Here is a 24,683-nt window from a genome sequence, read left to right as displayed (position 1 = left end):
CAAGTCTGCCTCTGTTTCTCTCTCTTACGCACACTTCCTCTGCATTCCTTGCTTTCCCTCCATGCTTCACTATCATGTTGTTATACAGCACAAGACTTTCAGCAGAAGCTGAGAAAATGCTAGCCTCAGGCCCTTGAAGTCTCTTGCCTCCAAGACGATGAGCCAATGACAGCCTCTTCACAAAACACTCAAACTCTGGGTTCCTAGCCATGACCCAGGCTAAGTAAGACACAGTGTTGAAGGACTTGGGGAGAGCTAGCCAGAGCTCTGAATGCTGATTCAGTGCCTAGTGACTTGGTCAGAGTGCCAAAAGGTGGACAGTTAGGTAAGAAAAAGGAAAGGAAAGATAAGCAAGAAACAGGTTCATGGGTAGGATGAGGCATTTGTCTTAATGGGAAACAAAACAAAACAGAACAACAAAAAACCCAAATACAATAGGTAGAAGGGGATGAGGCCATTGGGAATGGACTCTGTTAAACACAGGGCTGATACGAGCATTCTGCCTACATTAAAGCTTTATTATGCTCCCTAGAGCAATGCCTCACCAATATATCTAATTAGCTTTGCCAACATGAAGGTGGCACAGGGCTACTGCTTATGAAGTTTGTTTCCCTAGGTCCCTTTCTAATCCTTAAAGTGAATTTACTTGGAACGATTTGAGTCTTTTGCAAAAAAAAAAAAATAATAATTAGCATGAGGATTGAATTGATCGTACTCTGCAATACAGAATCCTACTTTCTGATTAGGTCACATTGTAAAACGGGACTTGTCACATCTCATTTATTTCTTCTTAGCTTCCTTCAAAGTCCCATCTACAGTCTAGAATCTCAGAAGCCATGAAATGGGAATATGTTTGTTTGTGTGATGTTTTGGTCCAGCTGCAAAACATGTACCCTTAGAAGGTTATAGATTTCACAGAAGGAAAAAATGGGTTAGTAAAAGAGCTGGACTTGCTCATTCAACATCTCTCCCTGCTGTGATGCTATTCAAAGAAGGAATCTCTTGCAAATACTTGGAAAAACTCTGTGCTTACTAGTACACGCCTTTAAACCCAGTACTTTGGGAGGCAGAGGCAGGCTGGATCTCAGTGCCTTTCAGGATAGCCTGGGCCATGTAGAGAGATCTTTCCCCCCCCAAAAACAAACAAAACCAAACAGAGCCACGCAAAAGCAATTGCGAATCTTTTCTCTCCCAGCACAAAGTTGGATCCTAAGCATGATGCTCCCTTGTGGTCATGTGACATATTAATGTTATCCAAATGGCTATGGATTTAGAGTCAACCCTTCTGCATCTTATTTATACTTCCTGAATCCCAATAATGCAAAAAGCTTGGGGAGGGTGGATGACAGTCCAAAGCAGCGTTCTCCCGATGTCTGTGCCTGGAGTCACTAGACCAGCGATGAGTTGAGGCGACATGGCAGCGTTTTCTTATTAGGGACCTTGAGTTCTTGAGGTTCTTATCTTTGGGTTTTACAGGCAAATCTTTTTTATCTGGGGATTGATATACTCAGCTCTTGGCAATGGTGTAGCTTGTTTTTCATGTATGTGTGTGTATGTGTGTATGTATGTATGTATGTATGTATGTGTGTGTGTGTTTTGCACTCAAGTACTTAGGGCATGAGCAAGTAGGTATTCTGATTCCAGAAATTTCTACTTTTCTAAGCCATAGTGATACAGACCAGGCAGGAAAAGAGAAGATAGAAGTCCACTCAGATGTGTCCTACAGAGGCTGACAAGCCACACGTGGACAGTCCTGGAAGTATGAATGGGTGGACCTGAATTTACCTAAGACCCAAGGGTTTCTCCTAGATATAGTTAAACCTATGCATCATGCCCCAAGTGCTTAAGACCAGCTACCACCTCAGACCATGGGGACTAACTCCGTACCATCTCCCTGCAGATGTCCTCTGAGCCTTGCCAACCCCTGTCACCCCTTTATACTTCCAAGATGTACATCTCTTTACTAGAGGACTGGAATATGCCCTATGGGGTACAATGCCAGTCCAATGGGCAGACATCTCAGCTCCCAGCTCCCCCTTGTCTGAAGTTCACACTACCTGGTAGCCTCCACTCTCTAGGCTGTGCCTTGCAGGCCCCAGCCACTTCCAAAGCTTGGGCGATAACCTTATCTTCTCCTGATTCCATATACTGCTTCAGCTTAGCTTTCCACTAGACAATGAATGGCTTCACCTTGGGATCCACTTCTCCTTCTCCAGCAACAGGACGATACTTGCCTGAGCACAGAAGAGGCCTAATCCTGTTCCATTAGATAAGCCAAAAGGATCTAGGCATTCAATGTGCCCAGTAAATTAAAGAGCTTGGGAAGGGCACCCTGAGATACTTCTTAAGCTATTTACTATTTAAGAATAATGTTTGCAAATATACTATGAAGTGTCTAAGGTCTACAAAGAGGCACAACTATTATGAATGCTGATGACAAGCTGCATGAAGTTGATGTCTCTTAGGCCTATAGGTCATGTAAGGTTTATCATAGACAGGAGCCCTTGATGGCCAGTCACTACCACATGGAGTCATAGACTAATGAGACCCAAATATCCTACAGAGTTTACAAAGACAACTTGCAATATGGTCAGGCTTTTCACCTGAGCAATCCTTGAGAAAACACAGAAGCACAGCTCAAGTCTCTTGTTACTGTGTCTAGGAGAGGCACGAAAGCCTGAGTCCCCATGGGCTCTGGAAAGGGAGACACAACAGATGGCTGTGTTTCATTTCCTTTGGCTCTGTAGCCTTTGAAACTATAGAGCAAGAAGGGAAGCAAAGACTTTCTCTGGAGAACAGGGTCCTTTGTGATTAAAGCAATCACTGATGCTGCTCTAGCTTGGACTATAGACACAGCAGCAAGAGGAAACCCCAGCATCCAGTCTCCACAGCACTCAGCAGCAAAGCCTCCAGAAGCTACACCTTCTCCCGTAGGCATCTCTCTCTAAGGGAAGGAAGTGTATGTGCTTCCAAGTGAATGGCTTCTAAAGTTGGCCACCGCTAGGTCTGGATTCCCAGCATCTCACTGCAGCATGCACAGCCCACAGGGACTCCTGAACACATGTAACAAATGGTGGGAGTGTGTACTTGAAGAAGCTGAGGTGGCCTCGGTGAGCCAACTGAGAGCTGCTAAGGGTGCTCTGCTTCTAAAGTAATGGTTTCTACCACAACAGGCATTCCTCCCTTCTCACAAGCCCTTTGAATGCCCAATAGGGGGAAACTTTGTGTTGTGTCAGTCTCTGGCATGTGTAGCCCGAAGAAGTCTGTCCTTGGCACAGGGGGCCATGGTAAGCCATTAAGCCCTGAGAAGGCTCCAAGAGGGGCAATGTGCCAGCAGTCACAGGTGGGGCTACTCTGCCCTCACTGTACTTGGTCTGGCGGGTACATCTGCCACTTCTAAATAATAGTCACTGTCTACATTCATGGCTCTTGGGGTCAGCCAAAGAGGATCTGGTCAGATGCAAGAGGACTTGCAGATAGGCTGTCTCTGAAAGTCAAGTTCTCCTTGGACAGTGCCTAGGCTGGAATCTGCCAGCATGAGATAGATAAGGTGGCTCAGGGTGAGCCCTCTGTGCTTTCTTTGTCCTGCTCATACGGATGTATGCCATCCAGATGGCATCCATGGCTAAACATGGATTAGAGGATTACTGGATGAAGAGTCTTGCCTTTTAATGATTATATGTGAAATGTACACATGTACACATAAACATGCACACATATAAGTACATACATGCATATACATGTACACAGGTATGTACAGTGTTTAGAAGGATGCTGTCATGTGAACTAAGCTCAGTATTTTATTATATGCAGAAACACATCTTATACTCCAGGGATCAAGTGCTTTCAATTTCCCAGTAAGGGAGATAGAAACTGCTGGGCTATGAGAAGCAGAGCCACTGCTACATTCCAAGACTCCCTCTGCATCCTTTAACCTCAGCAACTCATAGGGACCAGGCCAAGCCTTGACAGTCAGCATGCTACAGAGACATTAGAAATACGACAACCCAGCAATATGGGCACCATTTCAGGATCTTCTGAGGAGTCTCTATTGAAAGGGCACCTGGAACAGGATGACATTAGTGGAGCTTAGGCAGAAGGTGAGCAGCAAAGATATACCTGAGCAGCCATTTTTCTTTTCCTCTGTAAAGTGTGTGTGTGTGCCCTTGTGCATGCACGCTGAGATCAGAGAAATTGGACCTCCCATTCCATGTGCTTTGAGAAAAGGTTTCTTGTTTGCTGCTATGTAAGCATGAAAGCATCTGGGGGCCGTCCTGCTTTTCTTTCTCATCACACCATAGGAACTCTAGGGATTTGAACTCTGATACTTATGCTTGAGCAGCAAGCACTTGACCCACTGAGCCATCTTCTCAGCCCATGGTCTTCTTCCTTGCCATGGGAACAGGATCAATTCAGGATATACTCTGGCACCATAGAGCTGCCCAAGAATCTTGGCCTTCGTGAAGCTTCTTTGGTGACACACAGGCCGATCCAGTTCTCTCAGACCTCCTACCCAGAGGAAGACAGGGAACTTCTGTGCCAAGAGGGAAACCCTGGCTATCTCTGCTTCACCAGCCAGGACAGTCCCAGCAGGGCCCGCCGAGGGCTTTCATCAGCACCTCTCTTTTTGTAGAAGCAGAACTGGAAAACTTAGCAATAAAGTAAACCACAGTGCAATGACATCAGAAGAGTGCTCAGCAAAAGTCATTATCTCCAGAAACTCAATCGCTGTTTAGCACTAACCATCTCCAATCACGCTGACTTTGAACCTGCCAGGACGAATCCTGCAATTTTAGATCTTGATTCGTGGGTTACAAAGGCAACACCGGATTTGTGATTTGAAACCACCCTTTCATTACGCTGTGATTACATCTCAATTTGTACCCAGTTGGCTTAGAGGAGACATGGAAATTAGGGTAATAAGCAGAAGGCTCCCGCCCGGAGTGGCAGGGCTGGGGGAGGACTTACTTGTTAAGGATTTTGGCTCTCTTAGCACTTGAAAAATTCTCCAGTTGCAGGGACTCTTGAGTGAGGAAAGCCACGGCCAGGTGAAAGTAGTTGTTCCACAGCTGAAAACCAAAAGACAGGAGATGCTGAGATGTGGAGCTGTGGAACAGCTTAATGTCGGAGTCTTAGAACAGTTCTGTGCCATTACCTAGAGCACAGCAAGCTAACCCTCAGGGTGTGATTCCTGGGGGAGCATGAGGCTCGATTCACCAGGGCAACTCCTCTAACCTCTGCCTGCGCTTCAGTTGCTTCTTGGGGTTGTTAGCAGTATCTACCTGGGTAGGCTTTGTGGAAGGGATAAAGGATTATTCCCCGCAGAAGCAGTGACTAGAGGTATGGTGGTGCTGAGCAGGTATTGAGCACTCCAGTTTCAGCTCTAACTATCAGCATGAGATGGAGCCCCTCTCTGAGGAACAGTATACACTTGCATAATTTACGACTCTTTACTATACTAAAATTATGCATACACCAGACAATTAGGGAAAACATGTGAAAGGTTCAAACCTTTGTTTCAAGGATTTATGGACTATATGTGATTTGATCTTTAGAGAAGACATTGTAGATCCCTTTTTTCTCCTCATTTACATACCAGGTATAATATTCAAATGTGATAGCTACAAAGAGTCACAGAGGGGTAAGACATTCACGTTACCAGCTCTGAGTTTAATGACCTGTAAAAGGTGGGAATTTAAGAGTATCTTCCGAATTTAAGAGTGTGTGTTCCCCTTTATCTGGCTCTTCCTAGGAAATGGCATCTCCTACAGGGCTTCTGACCACCACATAACTAACCAAGGATGCAATGGCCACCTATATGAGGATGCTCACAGCTACAGTAGGGTGGAAGCTGAGCAGACATCCCTGACCTAGGACAGCTTCTTTACTGCCCACAAAGCATTTTTCTTTGGCCTTTTCTGCAATCAAAAGGGGTGGTTTCACTCCATGAGATACCAGTTGCTCTTATTCATTTATTTTTGAAAGGAGCATTTCCCTCCTGTCCTTCTTGATCCTGCAACAATCACAGGACAATGCTACCCATGTTCTGTATGGTCTGAATGTTCTGAGGACCACAGAACCACAGCTGGCTGGAAAAATGGACTGGGAGGGAGGAAAAGAGGGTAGGTAAACACAGACTGGAACCTCTACAGACAAACACCTGGTACCTGTTTTCGTTTTCTTTTTATTTTCTGGCGCAAGGTGTCTTATAGTCTAGGATGGCTTTGCATGATTAGGTAGCTAAGATGAACTGTAATTCCTAATACTTCTGTTCAACCTCCAAAGTGCTGGGCTTACAGGTAGGTAGGTATATGCCACCAAGCCTGCCTACCTAGTACCTTTAAAAACCATAATGCAACAACCACGAATTCAATTCAGTCCAATCCTTTCCTCCCTCCTTCCCTTTCTACCTTCTTGTCTCCCTATTTCTTTCTTTTTGTGTTTGAACCTAGGGCTTATGTATATGGTAGGAAAGCATGTTATTGCTGAGCCAGATATCAGTCCCTTTTAATTTTAGTTTTAAGAAAGGAGCTTGCTAAATTACCTGCGCTAGCCTTGAACTTGTTTTGTATTCAAGGTAGGACCAGAACTCAAAATCCTTCTTCTGCCCCAGCTTTCTAAAGTGACACAACAGGCATGTCCCATCATGAAAGACAAGGTCCCTTTTGCATTTTGTGTTTTTCATGACAGGTTATAGCTTTGCAGTTCAGACTACCCTAAAACCTGGGATCCTTCCTTGTCAGCTGCCTGAGAATTGGGGTTACAGGTATGCACTACCACACCAGTCCAAGAGTTTTCAAACGATGCCGTCATTGACTTCTCATTCCTTCTATTCACTTAGGGGACAGGACTACTCTGGTTTATTGTGGTTTGGCCCACACCCAGCACTCCTGCCTGGGCCCAGCTCTGAATTCTGGAGAGCACAGAGCTTTCAAGATGTTCGGTCTCAGGGTGAGAATCCAGGCAGCTGTCATAGTAGATCCTGAGTAGCAGAGCACAGTGGGAATACCTTCAGCAGGGAGACTGGTCTCTCCCTAGCAGCAGCCACATTCAGGACAGAATCCAGCCAGCAAGTCACATGGCAGGCTGGAGGTCAATGAAAGCTAGATCAAGAAGACCAGCATGGGATGGAAGAAAGACAGGCTACAAAATACTCCCTCAAAGTCTGTCACATTTCCAAGTTCACCAGTCTTCCAAGTCCAGTTCACTTCCAAGCAACATGATTTTCAGAAGAGACACTCAACTAGCTGATTTTAAAGTACGTGTGCAAGGAGTAATAAACAAATACAGCGGCCAGGGCAATTCCTTGCAGAACATTCCCTGTGAGGTGTGGGTTCCACTATCTGGCTACAGAGCTGAAGCAAGGAAGTCACTGTGGTAGCAACCCAGATAATAGAAACTATACACATGTAGGTTTGCAATCTGGCCAATGGCAGCAAGTCACTGGAGACAGAGGAAGCCAATCATGAAGTCAAAGTGACGAGAGGAAAGATAAACCCTGATCCTAACACCAGCCTTAGAAATCTTAGGTGGATTAAATAACTGAAAAGTTAAAAAAAAAAAAAAAAAAAAAGCAATCATTAAGCTGAACTCTGTAGGTAATTGCTGATATTAACTTCATTGCAGATAACTCAATCTACAACACTAAGGCAATTAGGGATTTGCTATGCAAAACCTAAGACCATATAATCACAAGAGAAATGTCAGGTTTGACTACAGGAAAAGTTAAATATTTTTATATAATAAAATTAAAACCATGAATAGGATATAATAAGAGTCCCAACTAACTAAAAGCACTGAAAGCCAGTTCCAGCAAAAGAAATGCCTAAACAGTAGACAGCAAAAAAATCTCACAGCTGATAACTACTCTCAGTCTAACTGGTCATTCAAAGATGCAGCGGTCAGGAAAAGGTTCATATGAACAAGAACCCTAAAGACTCAAGAAAGCCTGCACAAAGCTGCTTTGTTCATAAGAGGCTAGTGAGGATGTGCTGGATAGCTCAGTGGGCCCTAAGACAAAACACAAAGACAGAAGCATGAGAAGGGCACCTGTCATTTGGAAGGGAGGTTGTCAGGGGTGGGAGGGAACTTGGAGAAGATGGGGCTGGTGAGTGAGACTGAGGAGAACGTGGTACATACCTATATGAAAATCTCAAAGGAGAAAATTAAAAAGGTTTATAAGCTCACACACACACACACACACACACACACACAGAGGCATGCACATCCATGTGGCTGGTGAGGATGCAACTGCTGGGACATTTTTAGGAGGACATTGTGACACCATCCATCAAGCTTAAATGCTCATCCTGTTTTGTCTGCAAATCAGCCTTTTCTAGGGTGTGCATGCCCTGACATTCATAGGAAGTCATGGAAGCTTGTCTTAGGGCAATGAGAAGCAGAAGCCGCTGGGCCATCTTGCAGGGGCAGCAGATACATTCATGCTGTGGGGTATGACAGGCCTGTAAAACACTCGGTGTGAACCAACATGTGTTAAAAGGAAGATGAAGTCATGCACAGGCCCACATAAATGTGTCTGGTGTCAGGAAGAGTCCAGAGCTCTTAGTTACAAGTGACTCCTGCAGAGAGAGAATGGGTGTTGCAAAAAGCAGAGGAAACATTTCCTAAAAACTCATTTACAGCATGCCACTCTTTGTTTATGACACATGAAAACAAGCATCAATCAGAGAAAAACAATAAAAAGGTAAAAATGACAAAAAAATATTTTAAAAGTAAGATTGCTAGGGATGGGGATGTGACTAGAGATGGGGATGTGGCTCTGTTGGTAGATGTCCTAATTAGCATGCACAAGGATTCAGGGGGAACCCCTCCACACATACTTAGGCAGGGCATATACAGAAGAGTTATTTATGATACAGGAGGACTCACTGTGGACAATGCGGGTGGCACAAAGCCAGGAGAGACTATGACAGGGAGAGAGTTTCAGAAGCAATTAGTTCAGTGAAGCACACCCGATTCTCCTGTACTGAACCCTTCATCCTGTCTTAGGATGATCTGAGAGGAGGCTGGCAGCCAGGCATAGTGGCACTCGGTGGCTCCCCGGCTTCTTTCTGCCAGAAGAGTCCCTCCTTGCCACTCCGATTCAGTACTTTCACTTGGAGACAACTCTATCTCCTAACTTGCTAAATGGAGCAAATACACTAGAAGTATCATTTCTCACTCCTTGGGTTCCATCTCTGCACCTCCGATCAGAGGCCGATTAAGGATCCCAGGATTAGAGATACAGGGGACTGACACCGGGCAGCCGTTTGTTTTTAACAAGATTCTCCCACAAAGGTGCTGTCTCCTTCTCCTTTTTACCTGCAGCTCAAAGTTGGCTTGATCCAGAAATTTCTTGTTCAGCATATCTGCATACTGATTAATCGCCCGCAGGAAGACTCTGAAAGACCAAGAGAAAATGGCATAATTACACACTCAGGCTTTGGCACCTTTGCAGGTTTGGCATTTCAATTAGGTAGGATTCCAGACTGTGGAGAAGGCAAAGTCTCTAAGTCCTGCCTGAAGTTGGGAGGTTTTGCCAGTGAAAAGCACTCAGCGTTATATGCAGATGTTCTCCAAATTAATCAAGAAAATTAGCACATGCAGAATGAAAGAAACAGACCAAAATAACAGCCCCTAGAAGTAACATTTAAAAATGTATCACAAAAATACCCCTGCTTTCCAAAAGGAAGGAAGAAAAGGTGTAAATAAAAATCTGTTCTTAAAGTTACAATGTCTCAGTGTATCATCATCAAATCCTTTAGTTGGATTTGAAAGCACTCTTGGTGTGTAAGCTATTAGGCTCAGCGTGGTTTGGTACAATGTTACTGTACTTGGATGTATTGCCATTATCGATACCATCTGTCCTTTATCTAATGTCAATCATTGTTCATTTAATAAAAGAAAATGTAAAAGGCTTTAGTAGATAAGAAAGTGACCAGGCAAGAACTTTAGAGGCATTGTGATCCATTGGTTCACTGATATGTATAATTGGCATGTGTATGTGTGTGTGTAGTAGGCTTGGGGAGGCCAGATGAAGACATCAGATATCCTGATCTATCTATCACTCTGTCTTATCCCCTTCAAACAGGGAATACCCTGGAGCTAGGATAGCAGCCGGCAAGCCCTAGTGATCCCCTGTAGCCTATGGCTGCCTAGTCCTGGGATAACAGGTGTGTACATGGCCATCCCTAGCTTTTTACATGGGTGAAGGAGATTTGAACTCAGGTGTAAATACATGTACGGCAAGGGCTGGATACCACTGAGCCATATCCTCAGCACTGACAATGTGCAATTTTCAGCATTTCTCAACACCCTGACTTCTACTTTTCCATGATGAAGTGTGCAATTTGGGCTGTCAGGGAGGACTCTGGAGGACCGTCTTTCCCCAGCTTGTTCACTCAGTAGACTTGTTTTATAACCCTTGAATGTGTTGACAACAGTAAAGCATAGTCCAGCTACTTCTTTGTAAATGGCATTCTCCCTTTGCACAAAGCAAGGATGCAAGAGGAATTAGCATTAGGTCACAGATAATAAACTTAATTACCTCTCCTCATTTAGACAGCAGGAAGCAGCTACAATGTGAGGGAAATCTGGGTTACTTGAGATCCTCTCTGACGGCACTACTTTAACTAAGCATGCTTACAGAAGCTCTCTAGGTCCCACCACCTCAGAGTCACAAAAGGCTAGTGATCTTAGGGGTGAGGGAGGGGAAGAAAAGGACTTTCCACAAAGGGGCTTTAAGAGGCTTCTGGCAGAGCCTTTGCCACAGCACTTGAGGTCATTGTACTTTCTCATTCCTGAAGGGAGATCTGTAAATCCAGAGCTGCAGGCATCATTCTATCAGAAAAGCCAAACATTGGGATGTAGGAACCACACAGTTGTGCCACATGGTCCGTGGTGGAGTTTGCCATCTCAGTCACTGGAAAAATAGACAGTTATTTGTATTCTTCCCTGGAGACATGAAGATATAACCAGATAGGAAGAATGGGTGTTTTTAAGTTTCTTTTAATGGAGGACCATGGGGGTCACTGCCTTGTCCGTTAGCCAAGACCGGGCAGCAGTATCCATTGGCCAGATTTTGCAAATCTAAGATGCCCAGTTACGTTTGAGATATAGCTGTAGGAGCTGAACTCTGTAATTGACTTAGTTGTTTCTTTAAAGCTGAATGCAGGGTGTTTGGACATCCTGACAGATTACTACATGGAGCACAATAGGGTCATGCCTCTGGTATGGAGGAAACATGGCAACCCTGGCTAGGCTTTAGTCTAGGGTTGGTGCCTGTCTGGCAGGGTTACCCCTCAGGGATACAGTACAGATCAAAAGAAGATGATCTTATATATAGCCGAGTCTTGAGCTTTGGTGGCTACATGTTGCAGGAACAGAAACCAGGGATCTGCCTCAAGCCTCAAGGGAACACAGCTTCCTTCTCAGAGGAATGGGCTTGCATGAATTTGAAAAACTCCAAGCATATGGAGCCACAGTAAACTTTTCATGTCTATTTTTTGCCCTTCATCTTTTGTGGACATTCCTGAGAGTACCCTGCTGCCCTTAGAGTCTAATGTTGCCGTCCCCAGCCCCTGATGCCAATAGTGACGGGTTTATCACAACATGGATTATTAGTACAGGGCAATTATTTTGCCTCTAGATAACACCCAAACAGATGCAATATGCTACTTCTAATTAAGCTCTGGAACATTTTCAGCTAGTTAAATAAAGATATTTCTCAAAGTGCCCTTCCACCCCTTTAAAGAAAAGGAAACCATGTCAGGCTGAAACAATATGAAAGCCGAACACAAACCTTTTTTTTTTTTTTTTTTAATGAACTGTCAGCTGAGAAAGAGCAGTGCTGAGAGATAGATTCTATAATTTAGAATCCCTATAAATTTTTTAAAAAGCCAGGACAAAACTCCAAATAACACAGAATGCAAGATGCACGAAGAAAACTAGGGGAAACACTACAGCCAAGGCTGTAATGGAACATGGGCTCAGGGCGGGAGAGGAGGGCGACTTACACGGACCCATCAGAGACATGGGGAAATAATACCTCGCAGTTCACAGTGATGGGATGAAAAAGCTGCTAACCCCAAGTCTTCCTAAAATAAATCAATTAGCTAACTAGGCAAAAGGAAACATACACAGTGGCTATTTTGAGAAAATGACCTTCTAGGCACCAAATCGTATGTTGTTTGTAATAAGTGGCAAACTAGGGAGCATAAATGAAGAAAATCAGACTAGAAGCTTTTGCAGAGCACTTGCTTTCGGTCAAAGAGGTCTGGGAAGAGGATCCTAAGTCATGTGACAAGGCCGATCCAGATTCATGATGCCTTATCAGACTATATAGAGTAAACACTTCCCTCCAAGTAGGTCCTTCACAGTAAGATCTCAGGTGGTTTTGAAAGGAAGTGACCATAGGAAAGGCAGATAGGTAGATAGATAGATAGGCTTATATTTACATACTGGTGAGTGTGTCTCTGCTCCACACTGTTGGAGTGGAGTAATTGTTTCCTGTTAAAGGAAAGAAAAAAGAAAAAGAAACACTCCCCTCTCTAACAATGGGTAAAGGATAGGGATGCTTGTGATGGCTGGTTGGGTGATCAGTAGATAAATAGAAAGGTGGAAATATGTATGAGTGGGTGGGCCAATAGGTTAAATGGATAGATAGGTAGATGGGTGTGTGACAAGTGAGTGAATGATAAATGAGTAGGTAATGGATAGATAAGTGAGTGCATGGATGGAAAAAACGAGTGGCTAAGCAGTAGGGTGGATGAATGCATGTATGTATGTATGTATGTATGTATGGATGGATGGATGGAAGGAAGGGCAGGCAGATAAGTAGGTGAGTGGATGATGGGTAGGTAAGTAGTAAATGAGTGGGTAGGTGGGTGGATGGAGAAATGGTGGATGGATAGGTGGGTAGATGGCAAATAAATGAGTAAGGTGGCCTAGAGAGCAAACTGACTCCCATCAGAGGCTCAGGTATTTGGGGTTATCTCTCTGTCTCTGGAGCCCCTGGTTTCTAAGTGGACTCTCTGTGCCAGGTTTTAGGTATTTTCAGGTTTTTGTTACCCAGGTTTCTGATACTGTTTGGTTGTAACATTGCTCCCTTTTCCTCTTTTTGGTCTATAGAGCTCATTCCATTACTCTCCTTATCTCTGGCTCATTTCTTGATCAAAAGATTCTTGCTTTTTTATTTTTTTAACATCAAGAACCTCCAAGGTATCTATCTTGGTAGATCCCTTGTTGATGTGTACATTCTGAAAGGCTCTGTTCCAAGGAACCACAGGTGTACAAGGACAGTAGTAGATATCCTTAAGCCAAGGTGAATGTTAGAAAATCTTACCAACCAAAGCAAAATACACTACCTGGACCTCAGTTTGGTCCAGGACACCTTAGTAGAGGTACAATGTTAGAATATCAGAAATGCTTTCTGGGAAGAAAAGAAGGTTCCAAAAGGGGGGAGGGGCAGGTATTCTATTCATGCAGAAGAGTTAAAGGCTCAGTAGGTGAAAACCATCACTCATTAGGCAAATGGATCTAGCTCCATCTTGTTCAGAGCCTGGAATATTAGGTAGCCACTTCCAAACACATAGCTAATGGTATAAAAGTTCAAATGTGTTCATGGATGCTCTTCCAAATGGTTCCAACGATTAAGAAAAGGGTAAGCCTGCATTTAACAGAGCTCTTTTTCAATCATTTTTAATCTATGGAAGGATTTATTTATAATCTAAAACTTTGGAAGATAAAAACCCTGCACAGTGATAAATAATACAGAGAGAATCAAAGGCAAATCATGTCTCCCTAAAAAGATTAAAAAATGTGATCAGGTTGAGAGCCTGCAAGTTTTATTTCCAAAAGCCCAGTGGAAAGAAAGTAATCTCTGGGTACTGGACAACAAAGTCAGAGTAGCATGCTCAAACCTATTACAACATAATCTGTACACATTGTATGTACATGTACATAGCATATGTGTGGAGGTCAGAGGAGGTAGGGTGTCTGTCCTCAAGTGCTTTCAACCTTTGTTTGAGAGAGAGAGACTCTCATTGTCTAGATTTTCACAACATATGCCAGGCTAGCCAGTCCAGGGGCTTCCAGATATCTGCTTGTCTCTACCGCTGGGATCACATAAATGGGTGCCACACACAGCTCTTCTGGTATGGGTTTTGGGAACTCATATGCAGGTACACACACTTACGACAGAAGGGATAAACCGACGGGGCCACCTCCCTAAAATTTTTTGTTTAAATTGTGACAATAGAAAAAAAACCAATTAATCCCCAAGTTAATATAATTCAACTAATCAAACAACACAGGGTGTTTCTCTGACAACCTCTTCTATAAGAGGCAGTTACTGCTAGTGGCTTTCTAGTAGAAACAATGCTCAATTCTATTCTGTCAGTCTCAACTAAGTTTAATTGTAGATGACACATTTACACATTTGTATAGTTAAAGTTTTAATCTAATTGTATCTATATATCTGTCAATCAATGGCTTCCTCTGCATACAAACATTTAGTTATACACCGAGCACTTCAATATTACAAAGGCATGATAAGGATGTAAGGTGACAGATACATTAATAAGGATGATTTAACCACTCCACAAGATGTACGTATGCCACCAGAAGACGCTACATCTTGTGAATATATAAAACAACTGCCAATTACAATTAAGTTATAAAGAAAATATTACATCAACGGAAGAAGCAATTCAAGTCTCTGAGCAGTTCATGAGAACACTGAGCTGAGGTACTACAGAGTTCTCTGAAACCTGTCAACCTACATGGCTTACCTAGGCCCAGATTTTGAAAGCAAAGAAGAGCCAACACTACATGTTCCACAGTCATCAAAGGCTGTCATCTTTATGCAGTCTATGATGGATGCTTAAACCTAGTTTCCAACTTACTTGTCTCTGGAATCTACTGAGACTCACTTTTGGGTAGGTCTGTGAAGGTATTTCTAAGAAGGGTTAACTGACGGTGAAGATGAACCCCAGACTGGGTGGAACCTTCCAGAGGCAGCCCATATACAAAGGGGTCCTAGGGCAAAGTGATTGTCATCCTTTGCTGCCTTAGGAGCCTAGGTTCTAAAGTCTAATATGGACTGAAGACCAGCAGCTCTCTAGGCCTTCAGCACCAGACTGGGACTACAGAGGCCTTTAGCCTCATGGACTAAATAGCCACAGAATTCTCAGCTTCTCTAGTGGGTAGAAGATAGCCAATGTTGAGTTAACCAGCCCATATTGTCTAAGTCAACCTAATGATTCCCCTTTGTAATATGTTCACTCCTTTGGTTCTATTCTTCTAGAGAACCCTGAGGCATAGGACACATTACAAAATCTTAAGTAGCATTTGTTAAAAGGAAGTTGTGTCCATGATGATTTCTATGCTCTGCATGTCTTGGTAGATAAACCTGAAAGAGGGGTGTGGTGGTTTGAATAGATTTGGCCCTATAGATTCATGTGCTCCCGAGATTCAATGCTCGGCCATAGGGATTGGCAATATTAGGCAGTGTGTCCTTACAAGAGTAGGTGTGGCCTTGTTGGAGGAAGTGCAACAATATGTAGGAAGGCTTTGAGGTCTCCTATGCCTAAGCTCCACCCAGTATGGAAAGAGAGCCTCCTCCTGGCTGCCTGTGTAGGACGGTCCCCTCCTGGCTGCCTTCTAATTAGGAGTGTTGGAGTCTCATCTTCTCCAGTACCATGTCTGCCTACAGGCTGCCATGCTTCCCTCCATGAGGATAATGGACTGAACCTCGAAACTGAAGCCCGTCTCAATTCAATGTTGTCCTTTATGAGAGTTGCCTTGGTCATGGTGTCTCTTCACAGCAGGTAAACCCTAACTAAGACAAGGTATTTGCCGAGTTCCAAATTCTGAGCAACCTGAAGTTTATGGGGAACTTTCCAATGCTCTGGACTTTCTGCTTCAGTGCCTATCATGACCTTGCACAAAAATGGTCAGGGTCAGGGGATGCTTCTGCTCTGGCAGACCACCCAGAAACACTGCCTGCCAGGAAAAGGCAGGTGATGTATAGAGTACTAAAAGCAGCACAGCCCAATTCAGCTGAGGAGGGAGGTTAACAAATGGAAAGTCATCAAAAGCCTGTTTAAGTTCTGCAAGGACAGGCTCTAAAAGGGCTGTGGTTTATACCCCCAATGTCTCCATGTCTCTGTTACCCAGTGGTGCTGCTGCGAAAACTCAAGATGATGTGCCTCATCACTAAGGAGGGAAAAATATGGAGAACTGTGCAAAGCCTCCAGGGAAACGCAAAGCCAGTTCCCAAACTGTGAAGCTGAGGGTTTTTCCTAATTTCATCCCTAAACTCACTTTAACTTACATAATTAGATTGCACAGTTCAATATGAGGGCATTTAAACAGTTCTGGCACCAAAATGAGTTGCTTTGGGGGCAGGAGAAACTGCATCTTTTACTAAAATGTTTTGCCCAAAGTGGGTAGAAAAAAAAAAAAGAAAGAAAGAAACAAATTAGAAGTGACAGATCCCATCCCAGCAGGACAATGAGTCAAGTGCAGGAGCTGGAAATGCGCCTTCAAAGGATTTCTGCAGAATTCAGGAATGCTGGGGAAAAAAAGAGGCAAGCTAAGGAGAAGTAGCAAGGGAGAGGCGAAGCAAACCACTCCAATTAAATGAGAAGGGGGCGGGTAATCAACGCTTTATTTCAGCAAATCGGTTTGGCCGTCCAGTCCCCAGCTTGGCAGAGCAGCTTTCCTGTCAAATTAGAGACCAACTAGAGTCAGCAGCTTCCTGTTGTGTAACCTCTACTGAGAAATGGAAAAATCATATACACATATACATGTGACTTCTAAGGGGGAACCCCAGGACTGAACATGTGAGGACTGCAGAGAAACCAAAAGCCTGATGATCCAACATTGCATCAACAACACTGTAGGAGGACCAATGTTACTAGAGAGCCAGCTCAGTAGAGATTATGATTGACCATGATGTGGGGTTGAATCATGTTTGGAGGCAGACAATGGAATTAGAACAGATTCCAAGGACTCTAGCCCAGGGAAGGGTCACATGTACCTGGGAACTACTAAATCTCAAGACTCCATCATCTGCATAGGTCTTGCTACAATTTCCCAAGGTTTCCTCATTTCTTTTTCAAATCAATAAAGACTTAACATCCATCAGGCTCTTAACTAAAATTCTAATTTCCTTGTGGATTTTGTTTTGTTTGTTTTGTTTTCCTGCTGGCCAGTGCTGGTAGAAGGTGGAGCTTGAGTCGAAGATAGGAATACAGAGAATTTTCTGGGAGGGACTGCCCTGGATCTAGGGTGTGTGGTTGGTCCTTGCCACAAGGTTCCCAGCTGAGATGGCTGGACACTCATCCTCTAGTTCTTGCTAAAGAAGCAGGGCAGGATTCACACTCTACCCCACTTCCACCAAACCACTCCTCCTACTCAAGGAATCATCAGAGCTGAAGGGTGTAGCCACTCCAGGTGGCTACATCCTCTCAACAGCTAACCACTCTTCTTCCTGCTGCTCTGCTACTCCAGGTAACCTCTCTGTTATAGGAATTGCTGCTGCTCCTTCATACAGACCATGCTATGGAATGAGTTCAAGAATTATGGGATATAGGTTATCCAAAACACAAGCAAATTGAGACCCCATCTGGAGCAAGCGCCTGTGACCTCACACTGCTTTCCTTAGGAACGCGAACAGGGTTGCCAGTGTGGCCGAAGTCAATTCCTGCTCTTTTTCTCCTTTCATGTTGCAGTAAGGATAGCTTTCATCAGAAACCTAAGCAGATAGCACAATGGGAGCTCATGCTCTCATAATTATACTCTGCCCATGGCTGTTTTATCTATCCCTTTATCCCTTAACTCTCTCATATTATTTTATATATCTTAAGGTATTTTTAGGTTCTCTACAAGAATGGATGGAAAGTGATACCTCTCTCTCAGACATGCCCAGCCTCCTCCAATAATCTCCTTATCTGAGTGTGATATATTTTCAGCCATCTATGAACCTTCATCAACGTCTGAATGCCAGTTATCACTGGAGTCTGTGGTTTACATTCCTGTTGACTCCTCATGGTGTGTGATCCATACTCCACAAATATATGGCAGATATCCTCTATTACAGAATAATAAAAAGTGTGGTCACTGCCCCAAGATATTCTGTGATCCACCTAACCAATTTCTCTTCCCTCATCCCTAACAGCCACCAATCTCATCACAGTTCAAGGGTGTAGTCCATCATGAGGGGGAAGTGAGGGCAACAGGAGCCTGAGGCAGCTGGTCCTGTCATGTCCTTAGTTGAGAATCAGTGAGTGATGAATGCATACTGCTGCTCAGCTCCCCTTTCTACTTAGAGAGGCCAGGATTTCAGCCAGGGGATGGTGCTACCCACAGTGGGCAGATCTTCCCACCTTAATGCAGTAAAGATAACAAGATGATCCACCTCTTTTTTAGAAGTCTAAGTTCCAAGTGATACTAGATTCTGTCACTTCGACAATTAACACTAATCAGTAGTCTGGGTGTACACGTGTGTTTACTCTTTTAAAAACAATCCAACATAAATAACTTAAGTTTGATCATCTTAGAAATCTTAAGGCATACATTTTATCAGTGCTGAATACACAAACATCTAAGCCATCATCACTGTCTATTTGCAGAGTTTATCTTACGGGCGTGAAGCCTCAGCCCTTAAATGGTGACTCCCCACTGTACCTGTCTCCCTGTCCCTCATAACTGCTTTTGCACTGTCTATGAGTCTAATAACTCTCAGTTCCAAATATGAGTGGAATCATAAAGAATTTATCTTCCAGAGAGTGGTTTGCTTCACAAGCAAAAGATCCTCAAGGTTTGTCTTTGTGGCGGTGGGTGTCACAATACCTTCTTCTTAAAGCTGAATAATACCTTATTGTAAAAGTCATATTGTGTTTGTTCACTGACCTGCCAGCTGGACATGAGTTGTTTTCAGCTTTTGCCTAGTATAAGTATAGTCATGCAGTTCAGTGTATAAGTATCTGATTCTGATGCCTTTGGGTGTCCACATGGAAATGCACTGGCTTCAGTAGTGGTGATAGCATTACAGGCTTTTAAGGAACCACTATGCAATTTTACATGGTGGGCTACACCGTTTTATGTCTCTAACAACAGTACTCTAACTTCTCTAAGTCCTCATCAAGGCTCGCTATTTTCTCTTTTGGAATTCTGATAGTAGCTATCTTAAGGTACCACCTGTGAAGTGGCATAAAGTCTCATTAGAACACAGCTATAACTACTCACTAGGAGATGATACATGCCCACTGCAAAGAGAGAGGCTATGCAATGGGTGTAGGTGGGGTGGGGTGGAAAGATGCTGGTCAAGGAATGCATAATGATTTAGAATGAAAGAATAGATGTCAAGAGATCTATGTACAGCAGGTGCTATAGATAAATGTGTTCTTGAAACACTGTGAAGAACATGGCTGTTAAATGCCTTGCCACAAAAATGGTACCAGTGTGGGTTAACTCATGTTAATCAGCTAGATATAGCCATTCCAGCACCCACAGACATTCCAAAACAAGAGTGTTACACAGGACAGAAACAAGGATTTTTACTCATTAAATAAATAATAAAAGTCTTAATAAGGCCACAAGCTACCTCTTTCTACAACCTCCTTCTCCTCACTCTCCTGTGCCTCCCACCTCTGCCCAGATAACATGGCAACTTCACAGTAAGTGTTGGGCTAGTGGGAGACAGAGTAGTGTGGCCAAAGGTGATCCAGCAAACCCTGGGAAGGGTGATAGTCTCTAATGAAAGTGGAGGCATTGAACAGAACACATGGCTTGACTCTAAGAATCAATCATGGTAAGGAAGAAAGGGTCCTAGCTGCCCCACAGAGTGTCTACCAACATCCCAATGCATGCCTCCCTCTGTTCTCGGGGTGCTTCTGTGGTTCCCTCACCTCCGAACTGGATGGTTCAAGGACCGTGATGTGAGGTGATGGGAGATGGAAGATGATCTGGCTGGAGGCTGGGGTGGGGCTGGGGGTCAGTCATCTTTCATGCTCAGGTAAAAGCATACAGATCTCGATAGGATGTGTGAGTATCAGCCTCAACCACACTGGAGTCTTTTCTGATTTCCAGTTACACACAAAGGTGGGAGGGTCGGAACAGAGAGGTAGGAATTTCTGCTCAGAGATGAATTGTGCTGGGAATAAACAGTAATGCTGGTGGCACAACATTGCAGATGTAATTAATGCTCTCAAACTGCACACCTGAAAATGGGAGAAAGGTGAATTTTATGACATATATATATGAAAGATACGAGAGAGAAAGAAAACAGCATTTTCTAGAAACTGCAGCAGTGGGAGTTATGATTTTCCTCCACCATCACTGTGACTTAGTTCCATACTTTAGAAAAAAAAAAAAAGCCCAACAAACTAAACTAAACTAAAGCAAACCAATAAACCTGGGAGTACGAATGTGTGCCTTTCACTCTGCAAGCCCCAGGCTGTTTGGGTCCAGGAGTCTGAGGGGCATTGATGAATAGGTACAAACAAAGACAAAACCAGAAACCTAACAAGGATAACAACCAAGAGCCCAGAGCCTTGGGCCCTAGGATGCCTGTCCCAGAGCTTGGGAGAAGGGTCAGCCACAGGCCTAGAGGAGCCTTCTCAGCAAGCAGGCAGCAGGGGATCCTGTACAGAATAAAGTCTAGTACAGATGAATGCACCTTGTGAGGACCCCCGGGGTGAGCTGTAAAGTTCAAGGCAGAAATTCTTAAGAGAAGCTAACAGAACAAAGGACAAAGCATCTTTCAAGTTAGCTCATGCTTGGATGGACCAGCTCTGTCTAGTATTATTCATCTAGGTGCATCTGCAAGACTTGCTTAAGGGCACTTTAATCATTTAGCAAACTAATGTAACTTGCTCCAGGCTCCGTTGCCACAGGCTAAAAACTGGGACAAGATTCTTTGGCCACTCCAGGGGCCTAGGTGCCTGAGAGTGTTCTGTGAGCAGCTACCTGGCACTGGCATTTTCTATATTTCCCTCATCTGCACTGAAGTGTGACTAACTCTATTCACTACCAGCTTATATTCTCGTGCACAGGTTCCCTGCTAGGTCTCTGTGTGAGAGGAACAGGGAGGATACAGGAGGTAGGAGAGGAAGCAGGGTGGAGAACTTTCATACTCCGTAGTATGATAAAGATGTATCTGTACTCCATGTTGCAGAAAGGGATTGAAGGCTACTTTATTAATAGCTTAGTGCTTTAGTTCCAAGTTCTCCCCATCCTACCCCAGTTCAGATAGCCTGGAAAAGGACAGGGCCAACATCAGCCTCCCCTAACTAGCTTCCAGAGTTCAAGAACTGCCAGATTCCAGATATTTAGAGAATGAGGGAATGGGAATGGGGGAGGGGATGATAACCAAAGGCATAGACACACCTCAGGTCTTTGGAAAGTGGCTGACCACCTTTGTGACTTCTCTTGTTAGCCTAACCAAAAAAAAAAAAAACATTTGACAAAGCAACTTACAGATGGAAGGGTTGGGTTGGGCTTATAGGTTGAGAATAAGATACAGTCTGTCACAGGGGGAGGTCACAGAGACAAGAGTTTGAGGCAGATGGTCACGTTGCTCCCACAGTCATAAGGAGAGAGATGGATGCTGGCACTCAGCTCTCTCTCTTCTTTTTCTCCAGTCTAGGATTCTAGAACATCAAATGGCACCCACCACATTTGGGGTATATCTTCTAGCATGAATGAACTCAGTTTGGAAACACCCTCATAGACCCAACCAGAGGTCTGTTTCCATGGTGATTTTCAATCCAGTCTAGCTGAGAATGGAGAGTAGCCATCATATCACCTGACTCGAGAGGGCCAGACGCTGGAGTGACTGACCTTTGTTCTTCTCCCATGCAATCTGCTGTAGAAGGGGAGCTGTAAGGCAGTATAGGGTGTTAACTTACTGCCATCTCAGAGCCCTAGCCCTTGGAATACAGTGCAGGTAAAGATCCTCTTCCTGGATGCTCACTGGCCTTTGTGGTAACCAGCATGGACTCTGGTCTTCTAGTTACAGAGGAACAGGCGGAAGAACTGACCCTGACGTGTGAGTTGTCATTTGTCGCCTGTACAGCCATAGTCAAGCTGAGGTCTGGGGCACAGGGGAAAGAGTCACAGTTTCTAAAGAGGCTACATGAAAGAACTGCTCAGCAGCTGGCAGAGCCGGCTTGGAATGTGGTGAAGACCTCTGTTACCTTCTTTGTCAAGGGTTTCAGAAGACTTCTGTGAAAGAGTTCAGTGAGCAAAGGAGAATTCATGAGACCTCAGTCTGCCATAATGCCTCCTCCATGACACCATAGCAGCTGGAGCCCTCAGGTTTTATTTTGATAGTAACCAGAAGAAACTGCAAAGCCAGTGTGATTGCACCAGCCATGAAATTGATGTCAGGATGTTTTCCTTAACTATTTCTTCATCCTAGTTTTGGAGAATGAGGTTCTCTCATTGAACTCCGAGCTTACTATATCAGGTAGTATGGCTCATTATTGGGCTTCTAGGATCCACCTGTCTCTGCCTCCATGCCTGGCTTTTATGTAGGTGCTGGGGATTCAAATTCAAGTCCTCATGTTTATGCAGTACAATTCACTCACTGAGCCATCTCCCCAGCTCCCAGGGTCTGCTAATTAGTGGTCTTAACTGTGTCTCCCCTTTCAATTAGATTATCACAGACATAATAGGGGGCATCATCTATGGTTCTGCCTATACTCAGGGATGGTGGGTTGGAATGGCCCCAGGGCAAGGTTCCTTATGGTCATGGAACTCTGCTGGCCATGGTAGACTTGCTCTTTTTTTTTTTTCCTGGACACGTGGAGCCACAAAGCTGAAAGCCAAATGTGTTGTACAGATCCTGCTGAAATTGTCTTTCAGCCTTGAACTCATGCAGAGAGAGGTTCTCCTTTGGTGGCCCCAATGCTGACATGAGTGTCTGAGAGACAGTGGAGGAGAGGCCAGGAAGACAAGGCATGAAATACTAATATGTACCACACTGGAGAGAAGGGACCGGCCCTTCCAGAAACCATCCTCTGAGTGACACTTCCTATTACCAAACATAACCTTAGTCCGAGCCTGTGAGGCCATCTCATTCCAAGTTCATTTGCTGGCAGGACTCAGCATAGCAGTCTAGACCAGGAGAACTCAGGCATTGAATTAGGATTTTCTTCCCCTTGCCTTCAAGAAAAAATGAAAAGAAAAAGCACCAAAAGAGTTGCTTGTATTTACATAATTGCTCAGAGTCACAAGAGGGAGGCCAGGCTTCTTCCAGAATATAGTATGAGCTCACACACTAAGTAGTTGGGCCAAGGCACCTTGTGTCATGTCACAACCCTAAGCTGACAGGAAACTGGATAGAATCATGTCTCTGAGGTCCCCATACTACATCCCACAGACTAAGCCCACCATCTTATGTAAATAAAAATTTGCTGGTATAGAATAAACCCATACAGAGCTGAAAATGCTGTCTATCATTTGAGACAGAGTCTTATGTGTAGTCTAGGCTGCCTTGAAACTCTTAATGTAGCAAAGATGACCTTGAACCTCTGATACACTTCCTGAGTACTGGGATGAGAGGTGCACACTGCAGTGTGGCTCCAGTTTGAGGCTTTATGCATGCCCAGCAACTGAACCTCAACATCAGGTAGACCTGTAGTCTACCATTTTAACAAATTCATTTAACAAGTTCAAGGAGAGAAGACATAGCTACTGACCCCAAGCCTGAGAACAGCTTCTGGGTTTACTTGTCCCAGTAGACTGAAGAATACATCCCTATTTCAGATGAAAATTTGCTATCATTTTATTATTAAGACCACCTGAACCTGCTTCTTCTATCTCAGACATAGTCTCCCCCATCCTCGGAACAGAGCTACCAAGTGACCTTGACCTTTTGACTCAGGAATGCCCAATCCTAAGATTTGGAAAATGGATCCAAGTCTTGCTTAGGGCTGAAAGTAATGTCAGTGTGACAATTAAATGAACAGCCTGAGTGGCAACTCCAAGGGTCTTCATGAACCAGTGAGCTATGAATATCCTGACCATGGTCTTTCAGCTTTCTTGTCTACCAAATCGGTCCCAGGTAGCAACAAAAAGTAAGCTACAAGTGTGTATAGTACCTAACACAATGCACTGCACACACACCAAACTGTGAGGAAGTGGGTGACTTGCTTGCACCCAAACAATTCAACAGAAAGAGCTAGTTTAGAACCATATCATATACAATCAATTGGCCAATGACCTTCAACTAGAAAAGTACACTCTAAAATGAGTGGCCTGGGCAAGTGCTTTGGTTTTGTTTTTTTGACTAAAAGCTGAAATACAAGCATGTTGTTAGAAATTACTTTATGAATTTTGAACTTTGACATGATCAGAACTGATTATAAAAATAGTCATCCTCATTGATATCTGTATTATGTAAAATATATGGACAGCCATAGATGCTTTGGGAATTCTCCAGGCTTCTATGGGAACAGGCTATAAGGATCTACAGAGCTCAGTATCTTGGATGGCACCCAAAGCCTCATCATATACTCTAGCATCAAGCCATGGGTCTGGAGGACTCAGCTGGCCAGAGGATGACCATTGCATCTGGTATAGTTTCTTACCTGCCTAGAATGCTCTTCTTTATAAGGTACACAGGAAGAGCAGCCATCACGACAGAAGGGGCTTTAGGAAGGCCAGGGTGTGGC

The 24,683-nt window shown here is 44.0% G+C and overlaps 1 protein-coding gene across 2 annotated transcripts in view; it reads right to left on the bottom strand.

Annotated features, from left to right (window-relative positions):
• Nucleotides 1-24,683, bottom strand: part of Dock1 (dedicator of cytokinesis 1) — a 506,850-nt gene that overhangs the window by 89,159 nt on the left and 393,008 nt on the right. For both annotated transcript variants that reach the window (XM_031388636.1, XM_031388635.1), the window contains exons 30-31: nucleotides 9,322-9,400; nucleotides 4,969-5,069 (exon numbers count right to left, since the gene is read on the bottom strand). In XM_031388636.1, the coding sequence (XP_031244496.1) occupies nucleotides 4,969-5,069; nucleotides 9,322-9,400 (180 nt within the window). The remainder of the gene's footprint in view (nucleotides 1-4,968; nucleotides 5,070-9,321; nucleotides 9,401-24,683) is intronic.

The sequence above is a fragment of the Mastomys coucha genome, unplaced genomic scaffold (assembly GCF_008632895.1).
Source record: "Mastomys coucha isolate ucsf_1 unplaced genomic scaffold, UCSF_Mcou_1 pScaffold21, whole genome shotgun sequence".
In the NCBI taxonomy this organism is placed as follows: Eukaryota; Metazoa; Chordata; class Mammalia; order Rodentia; family Muridae; genus Mastomys; species Mastomys coucha.
Note: the sequence above shows the minus strand (reverse complement) of the source record. Positions and strands in the feature narration are given on the sequence as shown.